Source organism: Oryctolagus cuniculus, chromosome 3 (genome assembly GCF_051225735.1).
Source record: "Oryctolagus cuniculus isolate XC-2025 breed Fujian yellow rabbit chromosome 3, ASM5122573v1, whole genome shotgun sequence".
NCBI lineage: Eukaryota > Metazoa > Chordata > Mammalia > Lagomorpha > Leporidae > Oryctolagus > Oryctolagus cuniculus.
Window position 1 is genome coordinate 7,891,580 of NC_142869.1, and position 19,953 is coordinate 7,911,532.

Here is a 19,953-nt window from a genome sequence, read left to right on the forward strand (position 1 = left end):
ACGGAGAACGAACGAGGCTTGGCAGCTACCACCGCGCAGGGCTGCTTTACGAAGTCATCAAAGCTGACGCCCCAGTCCCAGCCCGGGCCCGGTGCTCTGTGGGAGCCGCACCAGGGACGGGACAGGAGCCAGCAGCCGCCTCCCGACGTGGTCCTGGGGAACCCGTGGCCTGACCACATCCCTCCAAAACCCCCCACAGAGGAGTAATGAATGCTTTCAACACGAATGCTTTATTTTGCATTTTAAAATCTGTGCATCATCTTACGTGGCAGTTAAACAAAACGAAGCCGAAGAAAAGCAGCTCCTGCCCTCCTTGGGCCCGGACTCACGCTGGGCCCCCGCTCCTGTGGCCGCCGGGGGTGACCGGCCTGCGCAGGGGCTCGTCCCCGCCCCACTGCACGCCCGCCGGCCCCTTCCGCCGCGCCTTCCCGGTGTGGGTCATGATCTGGGAAGGAGAGAGGGAGGGGGCTCAGAAGCAGTCAGGCAGCACCCCCCCCCCCCCCGCCCTCCCCCTGCAGGAATCCACTCGGTGAGTCAGCCACTCCGTGGTGATAAGGGAATTTGCAAGTACAGGAGGGAGGAGCCGGCAGATTATCTAGGAATTTTGTTGGGGGGGGGGGGCTTTCGGGCTTTGCGTGTTATACCACTTAGCAGTACGAATACAAACATCAAATCACAAACGATGGAAGCAAGCAGTTGACTAATTCCACCCCTGAAAGACCCGGACTCTGAAAGTCAGAAAAGGAGCCTGAAAGATTTGATTAAAAAAAAAAAAAGTGCCATTTCCACACGTGGGGTGTGGGGTGTAACACATGTAAGCCAAACCAACAGGCAAACACCACGCAGGGACGCAAAGTGCGGCAAAGCTAACAGATGACAGGTGAAGACGTTCACTGGGCAGCGGCCTCCTCTCCAGGGAGTGGAAACCAGGTAACTGGGCAAAGAATGCGAACAGCCCTGCCCAGAGCAAGCAGTGAGACCACCAGTGAGCAGGAACTGGAAACCCCCACTCTGCAAACAGGGGCCAGCCTCACCCATCACATGCCTCAGAGACTACCCCACCTACTGCTTGGGGGATACTTTTTTTTTTAAGGGAATTAAAAATAAAAACTTAAAAATTAATTTATTTGAGAGGCAGAGCAACAGAGACAGAGGAGAGGGAGAGGGAGAGAGAGGGAGCGAGTGAGCTTCCACGCGCTGGTTCACTTCTCAAATGCCCATTAGCGGATAGGACAGGACGGGGCCAGGGCAACACTGGGAACAAGGCCCTCAGCCCAGGGCTCCCGTGCTGAGCCATCGCCGCTGCCTCCCAGGATCCGCATGAGCAGGGAGCTGGAGTCAGGACCGGCGCTGGGGACTGAGCCCGGCCAGTGCCATGTGGGACGGGGGTGCTCCCGGAGACAGTTCTTTTGGAAGGCGATCTGCCATTTAAGAGTCACAGAGATGTTCGTATCCTTGGAAGTGAATCTTAAATAATGCAAAATGTGGAAAATGTTAAACACACAAGGTTGTTCACTACAGAGTAAAACTGGAACAACCTCACTGTTTAGTAATAGGGGAATAATTAAATAAAATACAGCATGTTCACTTGACACAACAGTTGCCCATTTACACTGGTAAAGAATAGGTTATGAAGAAAAACGTTTATTTAAAGCCTTAAATAGGGGCCGGCGCCGTGGCTCACATGGCTAATCCCCCGCCTGCAGCGCCAGCATCCTATGTGGGCGCCGGGTTCTGTCCCGGTTGCCCCTCTTCCAGGCCAGCTCTCTGCTGTGGCCCGGGAGTGCAGTGGAGGATGGCCCAAGTGCTTGGGCCCTGCACCCCATGGGAGACCAGGAGGAAGCACCTGGCTCCTGGCTTCGGATTGGCGTGGTGCTGGCTGTGGCGGCCATTTGGGGAGTGAACCAACGGAGGGAGGACCTTTCTCTCTGTCTCTCTCTCTATAACTTTGTCAAATAAAAAAAATTAAAAAAAAGAACAAAACTGTTCCAAGAAGAAATCACTACAAAACTGGTGAAGTCTGGGTGGAGCCTGCGTGCCTGCAGGCAGCGCCATCAGACACCCGCCCAGGCGCCTGGGGGCCTTTGTGGCCAGAGAGGGACTGAGGGCTCAGAAACGCTCAGGGGCTGGGAGACAGGATGGCCGGCACCCACCCCCGCTCATGCAGAGGAGCAGCTTCCACCAGGCTACAGACGGAGTTCGGGTTTGAAGGGAGGTTCTGCTACACTAGCAAGCATCGGATTTAACCACACACATGTGTACACACACGCGCACACATGCACATGCGTACACAAACACGCAGGTACACGGACGTGCACACACATGTACACACCTGCACACACACGAGCGTCCACACACACGTACACACCTGTACACACACGAGCGTCCACACACACGTACACACCTGCACACACACGCACATGCATACACAAACACGCAGGTACACGGACGTGCACACACATGTACACACCTGCACACACACGAGCTTCCACACACACACGTACACACCTGTACACACACGAGCGTCCACACACACACATGTACACACCTGCACACACACGAGCGTCCACACACACGTACACACCTGTACACACACGAGCGTCCACACACACGTACACACCTGCACACACACGAGAGTCCACACATGTACACACCTGCACACACATGAGCGTCCACACACGTACACACCTGCACACACACGCGCGTCCACACACATGTACACACCTGCACACACGAGCGTCCACACACATGTACACACCTGTACACACACGAGCGTCCACACATGTACACACCTGTACACACACGAGCGCCCACACACACATGTACACACCTGCACACACACGAGCGTCCACACACATGTACACGAATGTCCACACACGCACATGCATACACAAACGGCCACATACACACAGGTCCACACACATGTGCACATGCGTCCACAAACATGCACACACACACGTACACAGACGCACACACTTGTCCCCCCCATGTATACACGAATGTCCAGACGCACACACACTCTCTCTGCAGCATATCTGAATGCAATTCATTCCAGAGTAAAAGTTGGTCAACTTGTGCCAATTTAGGCAAAAAAAAAAAAAAAAAAGTATTTTTGAAAATACGGGACTCACAAAGAAATTCTGACGTGCTATGAGGCAGTAAGAATTTTCCTAAGAAAACATGGATACAATGTATCAACCTGTCTCCCTATGCAGGGAAAACACCGCAGGAGAGGAAGCAGGCAGAGCTGGCCATCCAATGCCCCCTCTCCCTTCTGACCAACAGAACTGATTTTGTTGGCAGAGCAATGAGTCTATTGAAAAAGTCACCCCCCCAGGGTGCCGGACTGCAAAGGCCACGTGACTGGGCTCTGACCAGCGAGGCCACGTGGAGGTCACCGAGGCGGCCTTGGGGCCAGCACGGCAGGGGGCAGCCTCCTCCCTGACTTATCACGGATTTGTGCCGGAGCCGCATCCCCCATCAGCATTTTCATCTTCAACTGGAAAGGCAGAGACAGAGACAGAGAGACATCTGCCATCTGCTGGCTCACTCCCCAAATGCCCGAAGAGGCGAAGGCTGGGCCAGGTGGACGCCAGGAGCCCAGAACTCAACCCGGTTCTCCCAAGTGGGTGGCAGGGACCCAACGACTTGAGGCCCCACCTGCTGTCCCCCAGGTGTGCATTTCCGGAGGCTGGAAAGGGAAATGGGTCTGGGGCTTGAATGGAGGCACCTCCACACGGGATGCGGGTGCTCTAAGCGCTGCCCCTCATCCATCACCTGACAACCCAGGGCAAAGAGCACGGGGCAGGGCCATCTGCGGAGCTGCCCCGGGGCTAAGGGTTGAGCTGGGAAGCCCAGGAGGGCCCTAGCAACGTGTTCACGTGGTCGTGCGTTTGGGCAAAGTTTGCAGACGGAGCATTTAATCGCCATCTCTTCTTGCCGCTGCGTGCTTTGACCTGGACTGCCCTTGTGACACTTCCTCTCGTGTCACCTGGTGCTCGAATGCCCAGAGGCAACCTGCAGGTTACCGGAGGAGACACTGGGCGCGCAGCCGCGGCAGGAGGACAGCTCTGCAGCGCCCCTGGGAGCCTCCACGCACGGGAAGACCTCGATGCCTCCACGTCCTAACGCTCGGAGGACAGGATGTCGGCAGGAGCCGTTCCGGAGCGTGCCACCGCGGCACGAGGGTTATTCTGCGCTAAAGGCACCTGGAAAACAGCTGGGTGGAAGGAGGCTTCTCCAGTCTCCCCTTTCCTTCCTGATGACGAGGGATTACAACTGCCCGTGTCAAAGGCGCCCCCCGCCCCGGGCCAGGAGAACGGACACCGTTCAAGTGGACACGGCAGCGAGAGATTCTGCACGCGTGGACTTCGTAAACGGGCTTCTTCTCTCCTTTCTCTCAGTAGAAAACACCCCAGAGCCCCAGTAATGACTGAAAAGTGATCAGGAGGCCAGCGCCACAGCTCACTAGGCTAATCCTCCACCTTTGGCGCCGGCACACCGGGTTCTTGTTCCCGTCGTGGTGCCAGATTCTGTCCCGGTTGCCCCTCTTCCAGTCCAGCTCTCTGCTCTGGCCAGGGAGTGCAGTGGAGGATGGTCCAAGTCCTTGGGCCCTGTACCCGCATGGGAGACCAGGAGGAAGCACCTGGTTCCTGGCTTCGGATTGGTGTGGCGCTGGCCGCGGCGGCCATTGGAGGGTGAACCAACAGCAAAGGAAGACCTTTCTCTCTGTCTCTCTCTCACTGTCCACTCTGCCTGTCAAAAAAAAAAAAAAAAAAAAAGTGATCAGGAAATGCCCCAAAGTGGACACAGCCTGATAAAAACACCCTGCGGCCTTTCCCTGTCTGCTTTCGGCTTTTGCTGAGGGGCCGTCCAGTGCTTGGCCTCCCAGGTCCACGAAGGACGGCGCAGTGGGACCCCGGGGAGCACCTGGAGGGGCTGGCCCTGCGGTGCCGCCTGAGGCGGGAGACCGAGGCTGGCCGAGGCTCCATCAGTGCCCAAGTGGGCGGTTGCAGACTCCAGGGGCCATGGCCAGGGACTTGGGGTCTCTGGAGGTGAGGCCAGAGACCCCAGCTTTCCCAAGCCCCTGCCCTCCTGGGTCGGCAGGGGCAGAAGGTGCTGGCAAGGAGGCGGGGGATCCGCAGCAGGCATCTCCCCCTCCAGCTGGGCTGGACTCATCACGATGACGTCACGCCCTTGGCCTCTTGAGGTTCAGATATGGCATTCGGTTCTCCCCAAATCCCCAGCACTTCCGGAAGGCTCCGTGGGCTCAAATACTGTGTGGGGGGAGCTGCTTCACCCCTGTCAGCCTCAGGTTTCTTTTTCTTTTTTTTTTTTAAAGAATAATTTTATTTATTTGAAAAACAGTTACAGAGAAAAGTAGAGCCAGAGAGAGAGAGGTCTTCCATTTGCTGGTTCACTCCCCAAATGGCCCCAACGGCTGGAGCTGGGTCAGGTTGAAGCCAGGAGCCAGGAGCTTCTTCTGGGTCTCCCACAAGGGTGCAGGGGTGTCGCTCCCCCTCTTCGTGGAGGAGCAACACAGGACCCTGCGCTGTTCTTTCGTCTGCTCGGCCCTCCCCGGGTTTGCTGCTGGTTTTTCCCGGGTTGGCTGCTATCCCTTCCACCTCCGTGGAAGGGCAGTTCCCCCTGGCCGCATTCCCCACTTCCGCAGGGGAGCGGCACACCGCCGGCCGGCTTTCTCGGGGGCTGCACGGGTTCCCTTAGATGTTCCCCATAGATGTTCCTGGTGCATGCCGTCTCTCTCCTCCTTTATAGTCCTCCTCCGCCAATCCCAACTCGGCTGCCCACACGCCGAGTACGCTGCTCTCCTCCAATCAGGAGCAAGTCCTACAGTTTATTAGTTGAACTGGAGGCAGCTGTGCGGAAGCTGTTTACTTCTCTCCCAACGCCATGTTGTGGGAGAGCAGATGCATAGAATAAGTCTTAATTCGAGTAACTTAGTCTAGTCCGGATTGCTCCCCACACAGGGGCCCAAGCACTTGGGCCATCTTCTACTGCCTTCCTAGGCCATAGCAGAGAGCTGGATCGGAAACGGAGCAGCCGGGACTAGAGCTGATGCGTTGCAGGCTGGGGCTTTAACCTGCTGAGCCACAGTGCCCGCTTTTAGCCTCGGTTTTCTCGGCTACAAAATGGCCACACTGGCAGAGCTTGCCCCGGTTAAGTCTGGCAGGAGGAAAGGGAACAGGATGGAACTCGGAGGACGGTGCTGAAGTCAGGCACTGCTTCTCGAAGAGCCAGAGATTACTCAGCATGAGAAACACACGCTCGGCGGTGACTCGGCGCAACTGAACGGTCACTGTCCACAGACTGAACACGTCACGCGGTTTCACCACCATCGTGGGCGGGTGACACACCGGACACGACCACTGCCGCCGCCTGGCAGGCTCACAGGAGCCCTGCTCTGTCACCGGCTTCCCGAGATCTCTGCGGTGTCCAGCCTTTCCCAGGGCCTGGGCTCCGAGGCACAGAGGAGCTGCGTGTTTCGCCTGGCAGGGTGGCTGTGGGGGGGCGCAGGGGGCACGCTCTGGGGACGGCTTCCCCCAGCCCTGCACGCCCTGGCAGGCGCCCCAGCTGCCCCGCCACTCGCCGCCTCGAGTTACTGCTTGGTTTCTAAATCACCGGTGTGGACGGCAGTAATGACAGGATCACGGTGGCAGGCGCGGGGCGGGGCCTGGCTCTATTTCTGACTCCCGCTGGCGGTGTGGGGCCCGCTGTGACTCACCGGCCACTTCTGTCGCTGACCATGCTCAACAGGAACAGTTCTGTTTCATGTGTTCTTCTGCAATTTTTTTGTAAAAAAGATTTATTCATTTATTTGAAAGGCAGAATTAGAGAGAGAGAGAGGTCTTCCATCCGCTGGTTCACTCCTCAAATGACCACAACAGCCAGGGCTGGGCCAGGCTGAAGCCAGGAGCCAGGAGCTTCATTACGGTCTCCCATGTGGGTGCAGGGGTCCAAGCACTTGGGCCATCTTCTGCTGCTTTCCCAAGCGCATTAGCAGGGAGCTGGTTCCGAAGTGGAGCAGCTGGGACTTGAACCAGCGCCCATGTGGGATGCTGGTGCTGCAGATGGCGGCTTAACCTGCTGCACCACAGTGTCGGCTCCAATAGCACAGGTTTAAAAAACCTTTTGAATACAATTTTCAGGCAGAATCTTCCAGAAAGCCAACATCTTTAGGCTCAATTTGAAAACGCTGCCGTGCCTAGTTCATCAGTACAAGGCTTCTGCTGCAGTTCAGGCACGCAGTTCCCCAGTGAATGTTAAGTCACTGACCTCGACTCTGGGTGGGGTCTCTCCCTGGCTGTGAACTTGGAGTCCTCTGGGCACATGACACCCCCTTGTGTACTCCCCAACCCAGCACACAGAGGCAGCAGGCCGGGAGGATGGGTGGGCCACGGCAGCGGGGGAATGCCCACGTGACCCCAAGACCACCTCCATGTGCGGTTTGCTAACAGTCCTAAGAGCAGTCAATCACCCACCAGGTCCCAGGACGGCCCGGGGGTGGCGTGGGCTGGACGCGGCCGTGTGCTTGCCCCTGGAGTCTGTGAGCGGGGCCCCTCACGGACTAAGGGGTCTGTACGGCCAGGATCAAGTCTGGGATCCTTGGGAAAAGGTCAGCCGGGACCGTCCAGGTGGGATGACAAGAGAGGGGAGGCCTTGGGAAGAGGCAGGCAGGGACCGGCGCGTGGCGTTGGCAGAGCACAGGTGTTGGCGGAGATGCGTGGGGTAGGTTATCCTCATGCAAGAAAGAATTCGGGTGTGAGACTGAGGAGCAGCGGTGAGCAAGGCGGCAAGGCCTAACGGGGCAGGGCATTGGTCAGGACGGACGGGCACCCCCCGAGACGGAACCAGAGCGCCCAGCCGTTCGGCCTGGGAAGGCGAGGCTACGGGGTATAATGCAAACACACCTGGGAGGCTGGGCAGGTGGCCTGGGAAAGAGCTGAGAGCTGAGCGCGCGTCTGTATTCAGACTGGGGCTTTTAAGGGAAGGGGGTCTTGTTCTTCCCGCCGCTTGTCCTCCACCTCCCCCCTCCTCCCCTGGACAAAGGGTTTGCTGAGTGTTTATGAGGTGAGATTCCTCCCATGGTTTCAGCACTCAGTGCTATGGGACTAGGAGCTCAGCAGGCACGGGGCAGGGCAGCTGCCCGGAGGGTGCCTGCCTTGGGTTTACTGCCCAAGGTGATGAGGCTGGGGGTGCATTTGGTGCTGAGCCAAGCTCCCCTGTGAGCTTTTCTTGGGGGGAAGCTGGGGGCCATCTGCAAAGTTACCAGGCCATGGGCAGGACTCTGGCGAAACACCGGGCTGTGTCCCGGCCGGCCGGAGGCTCCTCCCGCACACACAGAGGCCACTTTCTGACTCCTAACTTCCTACCTAGGGATTCTTCCCTGGGGTGTGTGGCAGGTGCGAGGCTTCCGCGCCCTAAGCCCGGGAGACAGCAAGCGCCTGCCGTTCCGAGCCACCCGCCGGTGGCTCCTTCCCGCTGTGGCCTTGGGGGGAAGAAACACACTTGGGGTTCACATCCGTGCCTGGATTCTTTCTGAACTTCACCCCCGTGGGAACCGACACCAGTGGGCTGGGCAAGCACACGTGGAGCCCCTTCCCGAGGGAGTCACAGTGTTTCTCCGGCTAAAAGGGTAGCAGGTGCACATGAGGGAGACCTGGAACTGCATATTATGGTAAGAGGCTGGCACGCCATGAAGCCAGGGCCACAGGCAGATTCCAAAGCTCTGTCCTTTGCACCTCACTGGTTTGTGGGACCAAAACTGAAAGGCTCCCAGGTTTTAAACCGGAACACGGCGGGGCAGACCCGGCCTCCGGTGCTGGGCTGCCTCAAGATGCAGGCACGCGGGAAAGCTCGTACAGAGGGCCCTCAGTCAGGCCAGCGTGTAAGGCAGCTATGAAGCAGACAGGCTGGGCTCCCACTCCCCAGATACCTTATCACACACATGCAAACACCCCCCGCCCCCCCCCCCCCAAAGTCCCAAATCCCAAACAGCCCCGGTCCCAAGTGTTGTGGACGAGGGAGACTCAACCTGTTGTTCCAGCACCTTCCGCGTCTTCCCTTTGCTGTTCGGAGCTAAGCCCCCCCCCCCCCCACCCCGGCTCACTGTGCAGAGGCTACGACTGACTCACTGGGGCTGTATCCAGGCTCCTGTCTGACAAACACACGGCGAACATCCTCGCTCACGCTGGGCACACACAGCCACGGCAGCGTGGTGGAGCTGGGAGCCGCCACGTGCCCGCCCCCAGGGTCGCCTCCTGTTTTCCTTGTCACCGACCCACGCAGCAGGAGCAGCTGCGGACGCCTGAACACAGGCCCGGCCTGTCAGCCGGAGCCTCGTCTCTGACGAAGCCCGGTCACGGCTCGGACGCCGCACCTGCTCCCTCCTGACCTTTCCTGCAGACTCCCGAGGACAACGGCAGGCGGTGCCCGCCCCCAGCCTCACTTCCTCCACCAAACAGCCAAGGTGAACACACGCTGACACGAAGCAGGAGTCAGAGCCGGTCGCTCCCCTGTGTTCAGCCCTCCTGGAACCTGCCGACGCCCGGGATGGAGCCCTGGGCTGTGCCTCCAGGCAGAGGCTCTGCAGCAGGTGCTCATGCCAGCCTGCAGCCCTCACATTTCTCAGATGGCAAGAAAGAGGGCGCAGAGCCCAGGGGAGCGGTGAGGGGAGGGGCCAGGTCCCACCCATAAAGGCCCCCTGCACCAGCCCTCCCCCGACACCCACCTGCTCAACCACCAGGAGCCCTTCTGAATGACAACGGCCTGTAGCTCTGCCATCAACGCGGGGCTGCGGTCTGGACTGGCCCTCGCCCTGCTCCCGGCCCCTCCCTGCCAGAACCTGGCACACCGGTGTCCCTGTCTGCCACCTGCAGTCCCCAGCAGGTGCCTAGGGGACCTTCCCAGGGGCCCCGCCTCCTGCTCCGGCTCCTGGCCGTCCCCTGCCCCCTTCCAGCTGGGGAGCACCCTCGTCTGCTCTGACGGCTTCAGCCACACGTTTGCGGCTTCCCTATGGGCCGCAGTCTTCCCGAGGACAGAGCGCGGGTGGACGGGTGGGCCTCAGCACGGGCCTCTCTCTGTCACCCCCAGCCCTCTGGTCGTGGTCGCTGAGGTGACCCAGGCCTCATCCACACAGCTTTGGGACGGCCCTGTGAACCCGGCGTTACATGAGGTCGCCGGCGCCCGCCTGTGGCACCTACCCCCAGGTACTCCGTGGTCAGCAGCTTCTCGCCCGAGAGCTCTCCCAGCTGGGGCTGGATCAGCTCGTCCTTGTCCAGGTCGGCCTCCATGGCGTCGTGGTCCTCCTGTTCCAAAGGAGACAGGGGTCAAGCCTCCGGACTCCCCGCCTCCAGCCCTGCTGTTCCCGGAACGAGCAGGCCTCAGGCCAACCCCAGCGGCCGGCAGGCCTGCGTTTCTCAGGGTCTGGGTGCTCTGTCCCTGCCCACCCTGCTCCTGGAGAGGCCAGGGACAAGGCCAGCCGAGCCTCAGGAGCCGTGAGGTCTGGAGTGGTTCGAGACGCATGAAAAGCTGCCCCAAGTCACAGCGGTCGGAGCCGCTCTCTGCGGGGTCCAGCTACCATGTAGACAGCCACGTCCGTCAGGCTATGGACACCTGCGAAGCACCTCCACCCCCGGGCCTGGGCGATCCCACACTGCCCGGGATGTTTGCCCTTCTCGGGGGACAGGCAGTGGTCCCGCTACTCCCAGGCTCCCCGGCCCCCCCCACAGGCTGCACGCCCCACGTAAACAAACTGGGGAAAGGTGGGCGGGTCAGGGGCCGTGAATGGGATCAGCAGGTGCCTCCTCCCCCCCCCCCCCCCACCGCCTCCTCTAACATCTGCAGCCCTGGGGATGAAGGAGCCAGAAGTCAGCGTGCAGAGAAAGCCCCCCCAAAGGCCTAGGAAAGGGGGTGCGCAACACGACAGAGCAGCTTAGAAAACCACCCCCCACTCCACTCCAGCAGGGGGCTCGGGGAGGGGGGCCAACACCCCCAGCTGGGGCATCAGAGGAAGTCCAGGCCTGCCCCCTTCCACCCCCTCCTCCCTGCAGGTGGCCACGGGAGGCCTAGGGGGGCTCTCCAATTCTCCCCGCCCCCAGTCTGGTGTCAGCACTGCCCAGCCTGGAACCTGGATGTCCACCCACACCTGGCCATGACAAGGAGGCCCTGCCTCCCCTGGCAGAGCAGCGAGACCAGAAGAAACCTGCTCAAACTGAAGGTTCAACAGGATTCCATCCCGTCCTACCCCGAAGCCCAGGGCCAAACACACAAACACCGGTCATCTCGGCAAGAACCGGGGGCTCTCAGACTCGGCGACGGGCTCATGGCAGGAACTGGGGGCTCTCAGACTCGGCGACGGGGCACACGGCAGGAACCGGGGGCTCTCAGACTCGGCGACGGGGCACACGACAGGAACTGGGGGCTCTCAGACTCGGCGACGGGCCACACGGCAGGAACTGGGGGCTCTAACTCGGTGACGGGCTCATGGCAAGAACTGAGGGCTCTCAGACTCGGCGACGGGGCACACGGCAGGAACTGGGGGCTCTCAGACTCGGCGACGGGCCACACGGCAGGAACTGGGGGCTCTCAGACTCGGCGACGGGCCACACGGCAGGAACTGGGGGCTCTCAGACTCGGTGACGAGGCACAGCAGGCACTGACGTCCTGATGGCAGGACGTCACAAAAAATGCTTCAGTGAGCAATTAAAAATTAAAAAACAGGAAGTGTTAAAACACAGAGAAAGAAGAGGAAGCAGCCCAAAGCAAACAGAAGGAAGGAAGCGAGAAACAGAACGAATGAAAACGAAAACAGAAAAATAGAGAGAACGGAGGAAACCAAAGTCGGTTCTTTGAACGGATAAAACAGGCAGCCTTCTGACAAAACCAACAAAGAGAACGAGAAGATGTGTCGGCCAAGGTCAGGAAGGAGACAGCACTACAGACCCAGCACACGAGGGATTACTACAGACCAACCCCACACGCACACTTGACGCCCACGGCTAGTAAGGAAACAGAATTCATATTCAAAAACTCAGGCCCACACGGTTTCTCTGGAGAATTCTACCAAACTTGGTGGGGGAGCGCCCCCACCCACTGGTTCCCTTCCCAGATGCCCACAACACCTCTGGGCTGGGCGGGAAGCTGCGAGCCAGGAACACAATCCAGGTCTCCCACGCAGGTGGCAGGAACCCATTTACTGCTGTCTCCCAGTGAGCTGGAGTCAGGAGCCGGGGGTGGGTGTGGCCCCAGGCACATGGCCGTGGGATGCGGTATCTTAACCACAAGGTGAAATGCTTGTCCCCCAACCAGGATTTTAAAGAAGTACATCAATTCCAAAACAGAAAAGGAGGGAACAGTTCCTGATTCACTGTATGAAGCCAGTGTTACCCTGGTACCAAAACCAGCCAAAGATTGTACCAAAAAACCTGAACATCAAAAATCCAAAACCTCTCTCATGAATGTGGAACAAGAATCGTTAACGAGGAGGAGACTACAGCAATACATTGAAATGCCGTAAATGTAATTCATAAAACACCAGCAGTTAAGTATACCGTGGTCCAGCGGTGCAGGACAGGCTCAACGGTTATGCTATTTAGAAAAACACTCATTAGGGAATCGCACACTCTGAAGACCCCCAGGGGCACACGCTGGGATTCGAGGAGCAGACCCAGACGTCGGGCATGGTCTAAGGACAGCCAGTCCCATCGTGCAGCAGGGTGAATTCATGCCTCCAGCTGTCGACACACCGTTTGCTCAAAGGGGGAAAATCAGAAACTGGCTACAAGCGGGATAAGCTGATTTTTGCTGATTTTCGTTTGTACGGGTAAGTGTGGCAGCGTCAGAGGAAGCAGGGGGCAGAGGTTACCGTGGACGGCGTCGGAACAGCCAGCGCAGGCTCCCTGACGCCGGGTCCTCTCCCTCACGCACAGAAGCCTTGTTTACACACCGTGATCCGGGCGCAGACGAGGTGTTTGCTGTGAGACAACAGAGCTGAACCGCCCTTCTCACCACCGACAGAAGCCGGCTCTGGCTGCTGCAGCCCACCAACTCTTTTTATTCTTAGTTTTTATTTATTTATTTTTCTTTATTTACCTTTATTTTTGAAGATTTATTTATGTGAAAGGCAGAGTGAGAGAGAGAGAGAGAGAGAGAGAGAGGTCTTCCATCCGCTGGTTCACTCCCCAGATGGCTGCAAAGGCCAGAGCTGCGCCAATTGGAAACCAGAAGGCAGGAGCTTCTTCCAGGTCTCCCACGTGGGTACAGGGGCCCAAGCACTTGGGCCGTCCTCCACTGCTTTCCCAGGCGCATTAGCAGGGTGCTGGATGGGAAGTGGAGCAGCTGGACTTGACCTGGTGCCCACATGGGGTGCTGGAGTTGCCTTAACCTGCTGCACTATAGCAACGACCCCTATTTATTTGAAAAAGCAACAGAAAGAGAAAGAGAGAGAGAGAGAGAGAGAGAGAGAGAGAGAGAGAATCTTCCGTATGCTGCTTAACTTCCCAGATGGCCTCGACACAGGCTCAATATTTAAAGCTTAATTACTGGGGCTGGTGCTGTGGTATAGCGGGTAAAGCCACAGCCTGCAGTGCCAGCGTCCCTTATGGGCACTGGTTCAACTCTTGGCTGCTCCACTCCTGATCCAGCTCCCTGCTAGTGTGCCTGGAAAAGCATCAGAGGATGGCCAAGGGCTTGGGCCTCTGCCACCCACGTGAGTTCCTGGCTCCTGGCTTCGGCCTGGCTCAGCCCTGGCAGTTGGGGCCATTTGGGGAATGACCCAGTGGATGGAAGAGCTCTCTCTCTCCCTCTCTGTAACTCTTTTTTTTTTTTTTTAAGATTTATTTATTTGAAATGCATTTATTTGATAAAGAGCATCTATGAAGCCCTACAGCTAACAGACTCAGCAAAGACTGCACACGTGCCCTAGAGACTGGAACAAGGCAAGATCTCTACTCTTGCTATTCTTCTAAAAGAAAATTATTCGAAAAGTGGGGACACACACACGTGCACACACACACACATTTTCCCATCAGTAGATTTTCTACTCAAAGACCCACAATAGCCAGGGCTGGGCCAGACCAAAGCCAGGAGACCGGAACTCCATTCACGTCTCCCTCACGGGTAGCAGGGACCTAAGTGCCAGAGCTATGGCCTGCTGCCTTCCAGGCGCACGCGGGCAGGAGGAGCTGGGTTCCAGAGCAGAGCCTGGGTGCTCGGATAGGGAACGCAGTCCTCCCAAGCGTCAGCCTAGCTGCTGGGCCGGACGCCTGCACGCTGGCAGGAGTCGCAATCAGATCAACGAGACAGAGTTCTTAGACGTGACACCAAGAGCACAATCCACAAGAAAAATCTGGCAAACTGGACTTCCTCCAAGATTTTTTTTTTTTAAATTGCTCTGTGAAAAAACCTTGTGGGGGGGGGGGGTGACAAGAAAAGCCTACATTCTGGGAGGAAGCATTGGAGCCCACATATCTGACAAAGGAGTGACAGCTAAAATATAAACAGAACTCTCAAACTCAACAGCAAAAACCTGGCGCAATCCAAGGAGAAACTGGGCAAAAGGCATGAAGAGACATTTCCCCAGAGAGGGTCTCCGCACAGAAACAGGCACACAACAGGACGTGCGATGCCCCCGGCCATGGGGGAATGCAAATTCAAACCACGGTGAGCCATCACCACGTCTCACACGTCCCTAAGAACGGCTAAGAGAAACACCGGGACCCCACCCAGGGCTGGCCACAGTGCAGGGACGCTGGCCAGTCCACACAACGTTGGTGGAAATGTATGATAAGGGGTCTCCAGAAAGCTCATAGAAAGCGTGTATTTTGAAAAAACCTGGGCGGGGATTTCAAAGATATTTTTTTTTGCGCTAAAATAGACTTAGGTTTTACTTCTATTTTTCTGTGAACTTTTTAAAGTAGCCATGCACAGCCACTCTTGGAAGACAATTTGGCTGTGTTTTATAGAGTGAAATGTGCAACTAACATGCAACCCAGCAATTACACGCCTGGGCTTTTGTCCCAGAGAAATGAAAACCGACTGGCACACAACCCTCCGTCCCCGAGTATTTACAGCGGCTTTACTCCCAAAGGGCTCAGACTGGAAGCAACAGATGTCCTTCACAGAGAAAACTGCAGGGGTGGGCGTCCGAGTGCCTGGGTTCAAGTCCTGGCTGCTCCACTTCCAATCCAGCTCCCTGCTAATGTGCCTGGGAAGGCACCGGAAGACGACCCAAGTACTTGGGCCCCTGACACCCACGTGGGAGACCAGGATGAAGCTTCTGGCCTGTGTCTGGCCCAGCCTCAGCCAATTGTGGCCATTTGGGGAGCAAACCAGAGCAGGAAAGATCTCTCTGTGTCTCTCTCTCTGTGTAACTCTTACAAATAAATGAATACATTTTTAAAATTTCTTCTCTCTAAAAAAATAAAAACAGAGATGGGGCCGGCACTGTGCTGCAGCGTGTTAACACCCTGGCCTGAAGTGCTGGCATCCCACAGGGGCGCCGGTTCAAGACCCGGCTGCTCCTCTTCCTATCCAGCTCTCTGTTATGGCCTGGGAAAGCAGTAGAGAACGGCCTGAGTCCTTGGGCCCCTGCATCCATGTGGGAGACCCGGAAGCTCCTGGCTCCTGGCTTCGGATCGGCACAGCTCTGGCTGTTGCAGCCAATTGGGGAGTGAACCATCAGATGGAAGATCCCCCCCTCCCCCCGCCTGCCTCTACTCTCTCCATGTAACTCTGACTTTCAAATAAATCTTTATAAAAAGTAAATAAAACCCGAGAGCAGTTAAGCAAATCATGGCACACCCGTCCCACAGAATACTGCTCAGAAACGAGGAAGAATGACACACACTGCCGTAGACGGCTCTCCAGGGAATTCCTCCACATGAAGAAAGCCGGTCCTCACTGCTGGCTATTCCGATTTCCATTCTTGAAATGGCAGAAATGCAGACAGGAAGAGTAGGTTAGTGGTCTCCGGGGCTAAAGGCAAGAGGGGGTGATGCCGGGATCCTTCTATGAGGGGGTCTCTGTGGCGACGGGAAGTCCTGGATCTAGGATGCTTCGAAGCTAGCGTCTGGGCAGTGACAGCTCGTGCACTGTGGCTTCATGAGATGTTACCATGGGGTGCAACTGGGCAGAGGTCTTTTTCTTTCAAAGATTTATTTATTTGAAAGGCAGAGTTACACAGAGGGAGAGACACAGAGAGCTCTTCCGACCACTAGCTCACGCCCCAAATGCCTGCAACGGCTGGGGCTGGGCCAGTCCAAAGCCAGGAGCCTAAACTCCATCTGGGTCTCCCACGTGAGTGGCACGTGACAGCTCTGCCAGCTATGCCACAAGGCTGGGCCCTACACAGGATTTTTCTGTATTACTTTTATTTATTTATTACTTATTGTATTTTTTAGAAAATATTTTATTTGAGAGGCAGAGATACAGAGAGTGAGAGTGAGAGACAGAGAAAAAGGTCTTCCATCTGCTGGTTTACTCCCCAAATGGCCACAAAAGCTAGAGTTGGGCCGATCAGAAGCCAGGAGCTTCTTTCGGGTCTCCCACATAGGTGCAAGGGCCCAAGGACTTGGGCCATCTTCTACGGCTTTTCAAGGCCTTAGCAGAGAGCTGGACCAGAAGAAGAGCAGCTGGGACTCAAACTGGTGCCCATACGGGATGCCGGTGCCGCAGGTGGAGGATTAACCTACTGTGCCACAGTGGTGGCCTCTCTGATTATTTTTAACAATACATGTGAATCTACAAAAGGTTCTCTCTGCAAATTTTCAGATAAGAAATCCGTAGGGGGGCGGGTACGTCCTGGGACCCCTGGATGTTCAAGTCCCTTCGGGACAGTGGTACAGAAGCTGCACCCTCCACTCCCCGCCAGGGCTTCCGAGGGCCCCAGCATCACCCCTGCAGTGCAATCCTGAAGAGCAATGCGAGGCAGGACACACCTCCCCCCGACTGGGGAAGCCGAGCACAGCCCAGCTCTGGCATCGAGAAAGCAGAGGGAGCACCCAGAGGGTGGCGGGGGGGGGGGGGCAGCAGCCGAGTGCCAGCGCAGCCTGCCGGGTGGAGCGCCAGGCCGAGGTCACCCCGCGGTGACCGTGTGCCCTGCCCGGCCTCCCCCGGCTCCTCGCTCCCCCAGCAGCCTAATGACTGTAATTTGGCTGCTCTGACCTTGCCGACGGGAAGACAGGGCTCTAATCTACAAACATGAGCTCCCTGTCTTCATTTCAAGGGACCTCAGGTCACGCTGGGTGTTCCGGTCTTTGGTGAGTCCGTTTCTGGGGGATGTGAAGGCTCCGGCTTGGGGGCTGGGGCTGGGGCCTGGAAGGTGGGGCCGCGCGTCCCGGGCTGTCGCAGACTCTCTGTGCACAGGCTGCACCCCCTTGGCCACCTGGACGGGGCTACCTTAACGACCGGGCCCTGCACCATTCTGGGTGTCCTGCAGAGGCCGGAGGGAGCCGGCTGAGAGGCAGGTTCCTGACCACGCAGAGTCCTCTCCAGGCTCCCGGAGCCCTTGTTTGATGTCCCCCCCACTACTGCCCCTTGAGGAACCCCCTCGTGCTTCCACGGTCCTTCACATCCTGGCTCTCACACTGACGTGGTGTGGATTCGACTGATCACGCCTGTTTTCCTGGCGTGGAACGGAGGCCCGGCGAAGGGGCAGTCCACCGTGGAAGCCCAGCCTTGAGTCTGGAAGGCCGGCTTTTCAGTTCGGGGCACAGCACCGTGACTCAGCCCAGGGGCCCTGCGGGAGAAGCCCATGTCTGAGGGGGCACGGCCACACCGCCCAGGGCCTCCCAAGGGCTCAGCGTCCCTGTGCCCTCCACAGTGGCACTCTGGGGTCCAGGGCTCTGGCCCTCTCCCTTCCTTCTCCGTTGTTCGATCCCAGAGACGTCCCCACTCTTGTCCCACCCGGAACACGGGTCACAGTCACAGTGCGAGCCCAGGGTGCGCTCCGCCCCGCCTGCACCCGCCATCCTGGAGTTTGACTTCCTACAGGCCGGACCCCAGGCCGCACTCTGCCTGGTTATGTAAGATGTGGGCCGTGTGGCCCAAAACAGCAACATCTCGGGGATCAAACAGCGTGTGTAGGATTATTTCAGGAAAAGGACGGCTCCTGGGCGCCACGGGCGGGGGCTCTGTGGTCTTGGGGAAAGGCAGGGCCGGGCAGGCTCGGGTTTCCTCTCTCCTCCAGGGAGGCCCAGCTGGAAGTGCGCATGTGAATCTCGGCTTCTCCTCGAGGCCTGGGTGACCTGGCACTTCCCTGCCAGGAGGCAACATGACACCCGAAGGAACAAAGCATCCACATTCCACTGCACCCAGAAGCAAGCGCTCCGCGCGCTGCGGCTGACCCCAGCCGGTGCCAACGGCGAGGGTACAGGTGAGACCCACTCACCTGCAGATCAACCTAGGCGACAGGACAGCGAGAGGGTCACGGGGAAATGAGTTAAAACAAACTTATTTTGGTGCAAAAAAAAAAAAATGGAAATCCATATATAGTTTTTTCATAAGGGGCATTTTCCATGAACTTTTTGAAGACCTCTCATGCTATCAGTGTTGTAAGAAGATTGTGTAGGTGCCGGCACTGTGGCACAGCAGGCTGAGGCAACACCTGCAATGCCGGTGTCCTATATGGGCACAGGTTCAAGTTCCGGCTGCTCCACTTCTGATCCGGCTCCCTGCTGATGTGCCTGGGTAAGCAGTGGAGGATGGCCCACGTGCTTGGGTCCCTGCATCCACGTGGAGGACCTAGATGAAGCTCCTGGCTTCAGTCTAGTCCAGCCCCAGCGACTGCGGCCATTTGAGGAGTGAACGGGGGTGGAAGATATATCTTCCTCTCCCTTTCTCCTTCCAACTGCACCTTTCAAATAAACAAATAAATCTTAAAAAAAAAAAAAAAAAAAAAAAAAAAGCAGCCAGCACCTCACACAGCGGGTGGGAGGTACAGAAGGCCCCGCCAGAGGTGACGCTTGGGGATGGCGGGCACTTGTCCTTGTTTTCGGTCCAAGTGGATTAAGGCAGCTCTGGACCTATATGAACTCTGGGAGGTGGGCAAGCCCAGAGGGGAGCCGGAGCGCCAGTGATGGCTCGGCCGTGCCCACTGCGCCAGGCGGCTGCTTTCGTCAGTGCTCCCCCGGTGTCCATGGGGAGGGGCGCTCCGCATGGGAACGGTAGCGGCCACCCACCGCCCAGGGCACACGTGAATTCCACGGTACAGGACACAGTATCTTGAAACCCACGTGATGCAGCCAAGGGGGGTGATGAATAAGGAAATGCTCCAAGAATAAACGCCTCCTTAGGGTGAGTCTTAAATACCATTGTTGGAGGAATTTTACTAAAATTACTGGCTTTCATGCACCTGAGCGGAATGCATCAGATTATTGGAGCTGGGCGATAACGGATTACTCCAGACGCTGCGAACAGCCCAGAAAATGGCACTGGGCCGCCACAAACTGAGACGCTCTAACCCTGCAGCGTCCCTGTGGCCCGAGATACGTAATACTCCAGACAAACCAGACCCTAAGCAGAGCCACGGTGGGCCCCGGAGCGCATCGAGGACGCGGATTCGCCAGATAGGAGGCGGGAGCCGCGGGGGCCCCGGGACAGGAGCCAGGGTGCTTCCCACCTGGAGTCGGCGGGAGGCTTCTACCAGCAGTTTAAACCTGAGACTGCTTCTCAGGGCGTTCAGCTCCAGGTGAGGTGGCCGGCAGCGTGCGCCCCCGGGGGCCTGTCCTGCAGACGGGAGCAGTCCTGGCTCCCAAGGGCTCCTGTGGTGAGCGGCCGCTCTCCACACCCACTTCCTCCTTTCCATGGAAGGGTCATAGGGCAGAAACCAGGGAAGCCCTAACACCCGTGACTTCCCTCACTCTTGCAATCGGTCGTTTAGCTGCTTTTTTTCTGAAGTCTAAGCAACAGCAGGGGGATGACGACAAAGGCACCCGG

General features: G+C 57.6%; 1 protein-coding gene across 8 annotated transcripts in view; it reads right to left on the minus strand.

The window, feature by feature from the left end:
• Positions 1-211: 211 nt before the first annotated feature.
• ARMC9 (armadillo repeat containing 9) overlaps positions 212-19,953 on the minus strand; it is a 128,663-nt gene continuing 108,921 nt past the window's right edge. For 7 of the 8 annotated variants that reach the window (XM_051848089.3, XM_089329741.1, XM_070070074.2 and 4 more), the window contains 2 exons: positions 10,221-10,325; positions 212-445 (listed from right to left, as the gene is read on the minus strand). In XM_051848089.3, the coding sequence (XP_051704049.3) occupies positions 326-445; positions 10,221-10,325 (225 nt within the window). In that variant the 3' untranslated portion in view covers positions 212-325. Of the gene's footprint in view, positions 446-4,645; positions 4,756-10,220; positions 10,326-19,953 lie in introns of all 8 variants that reach the window. The other variant, XM_089329739.1, reaches the window with a different exon arrangement.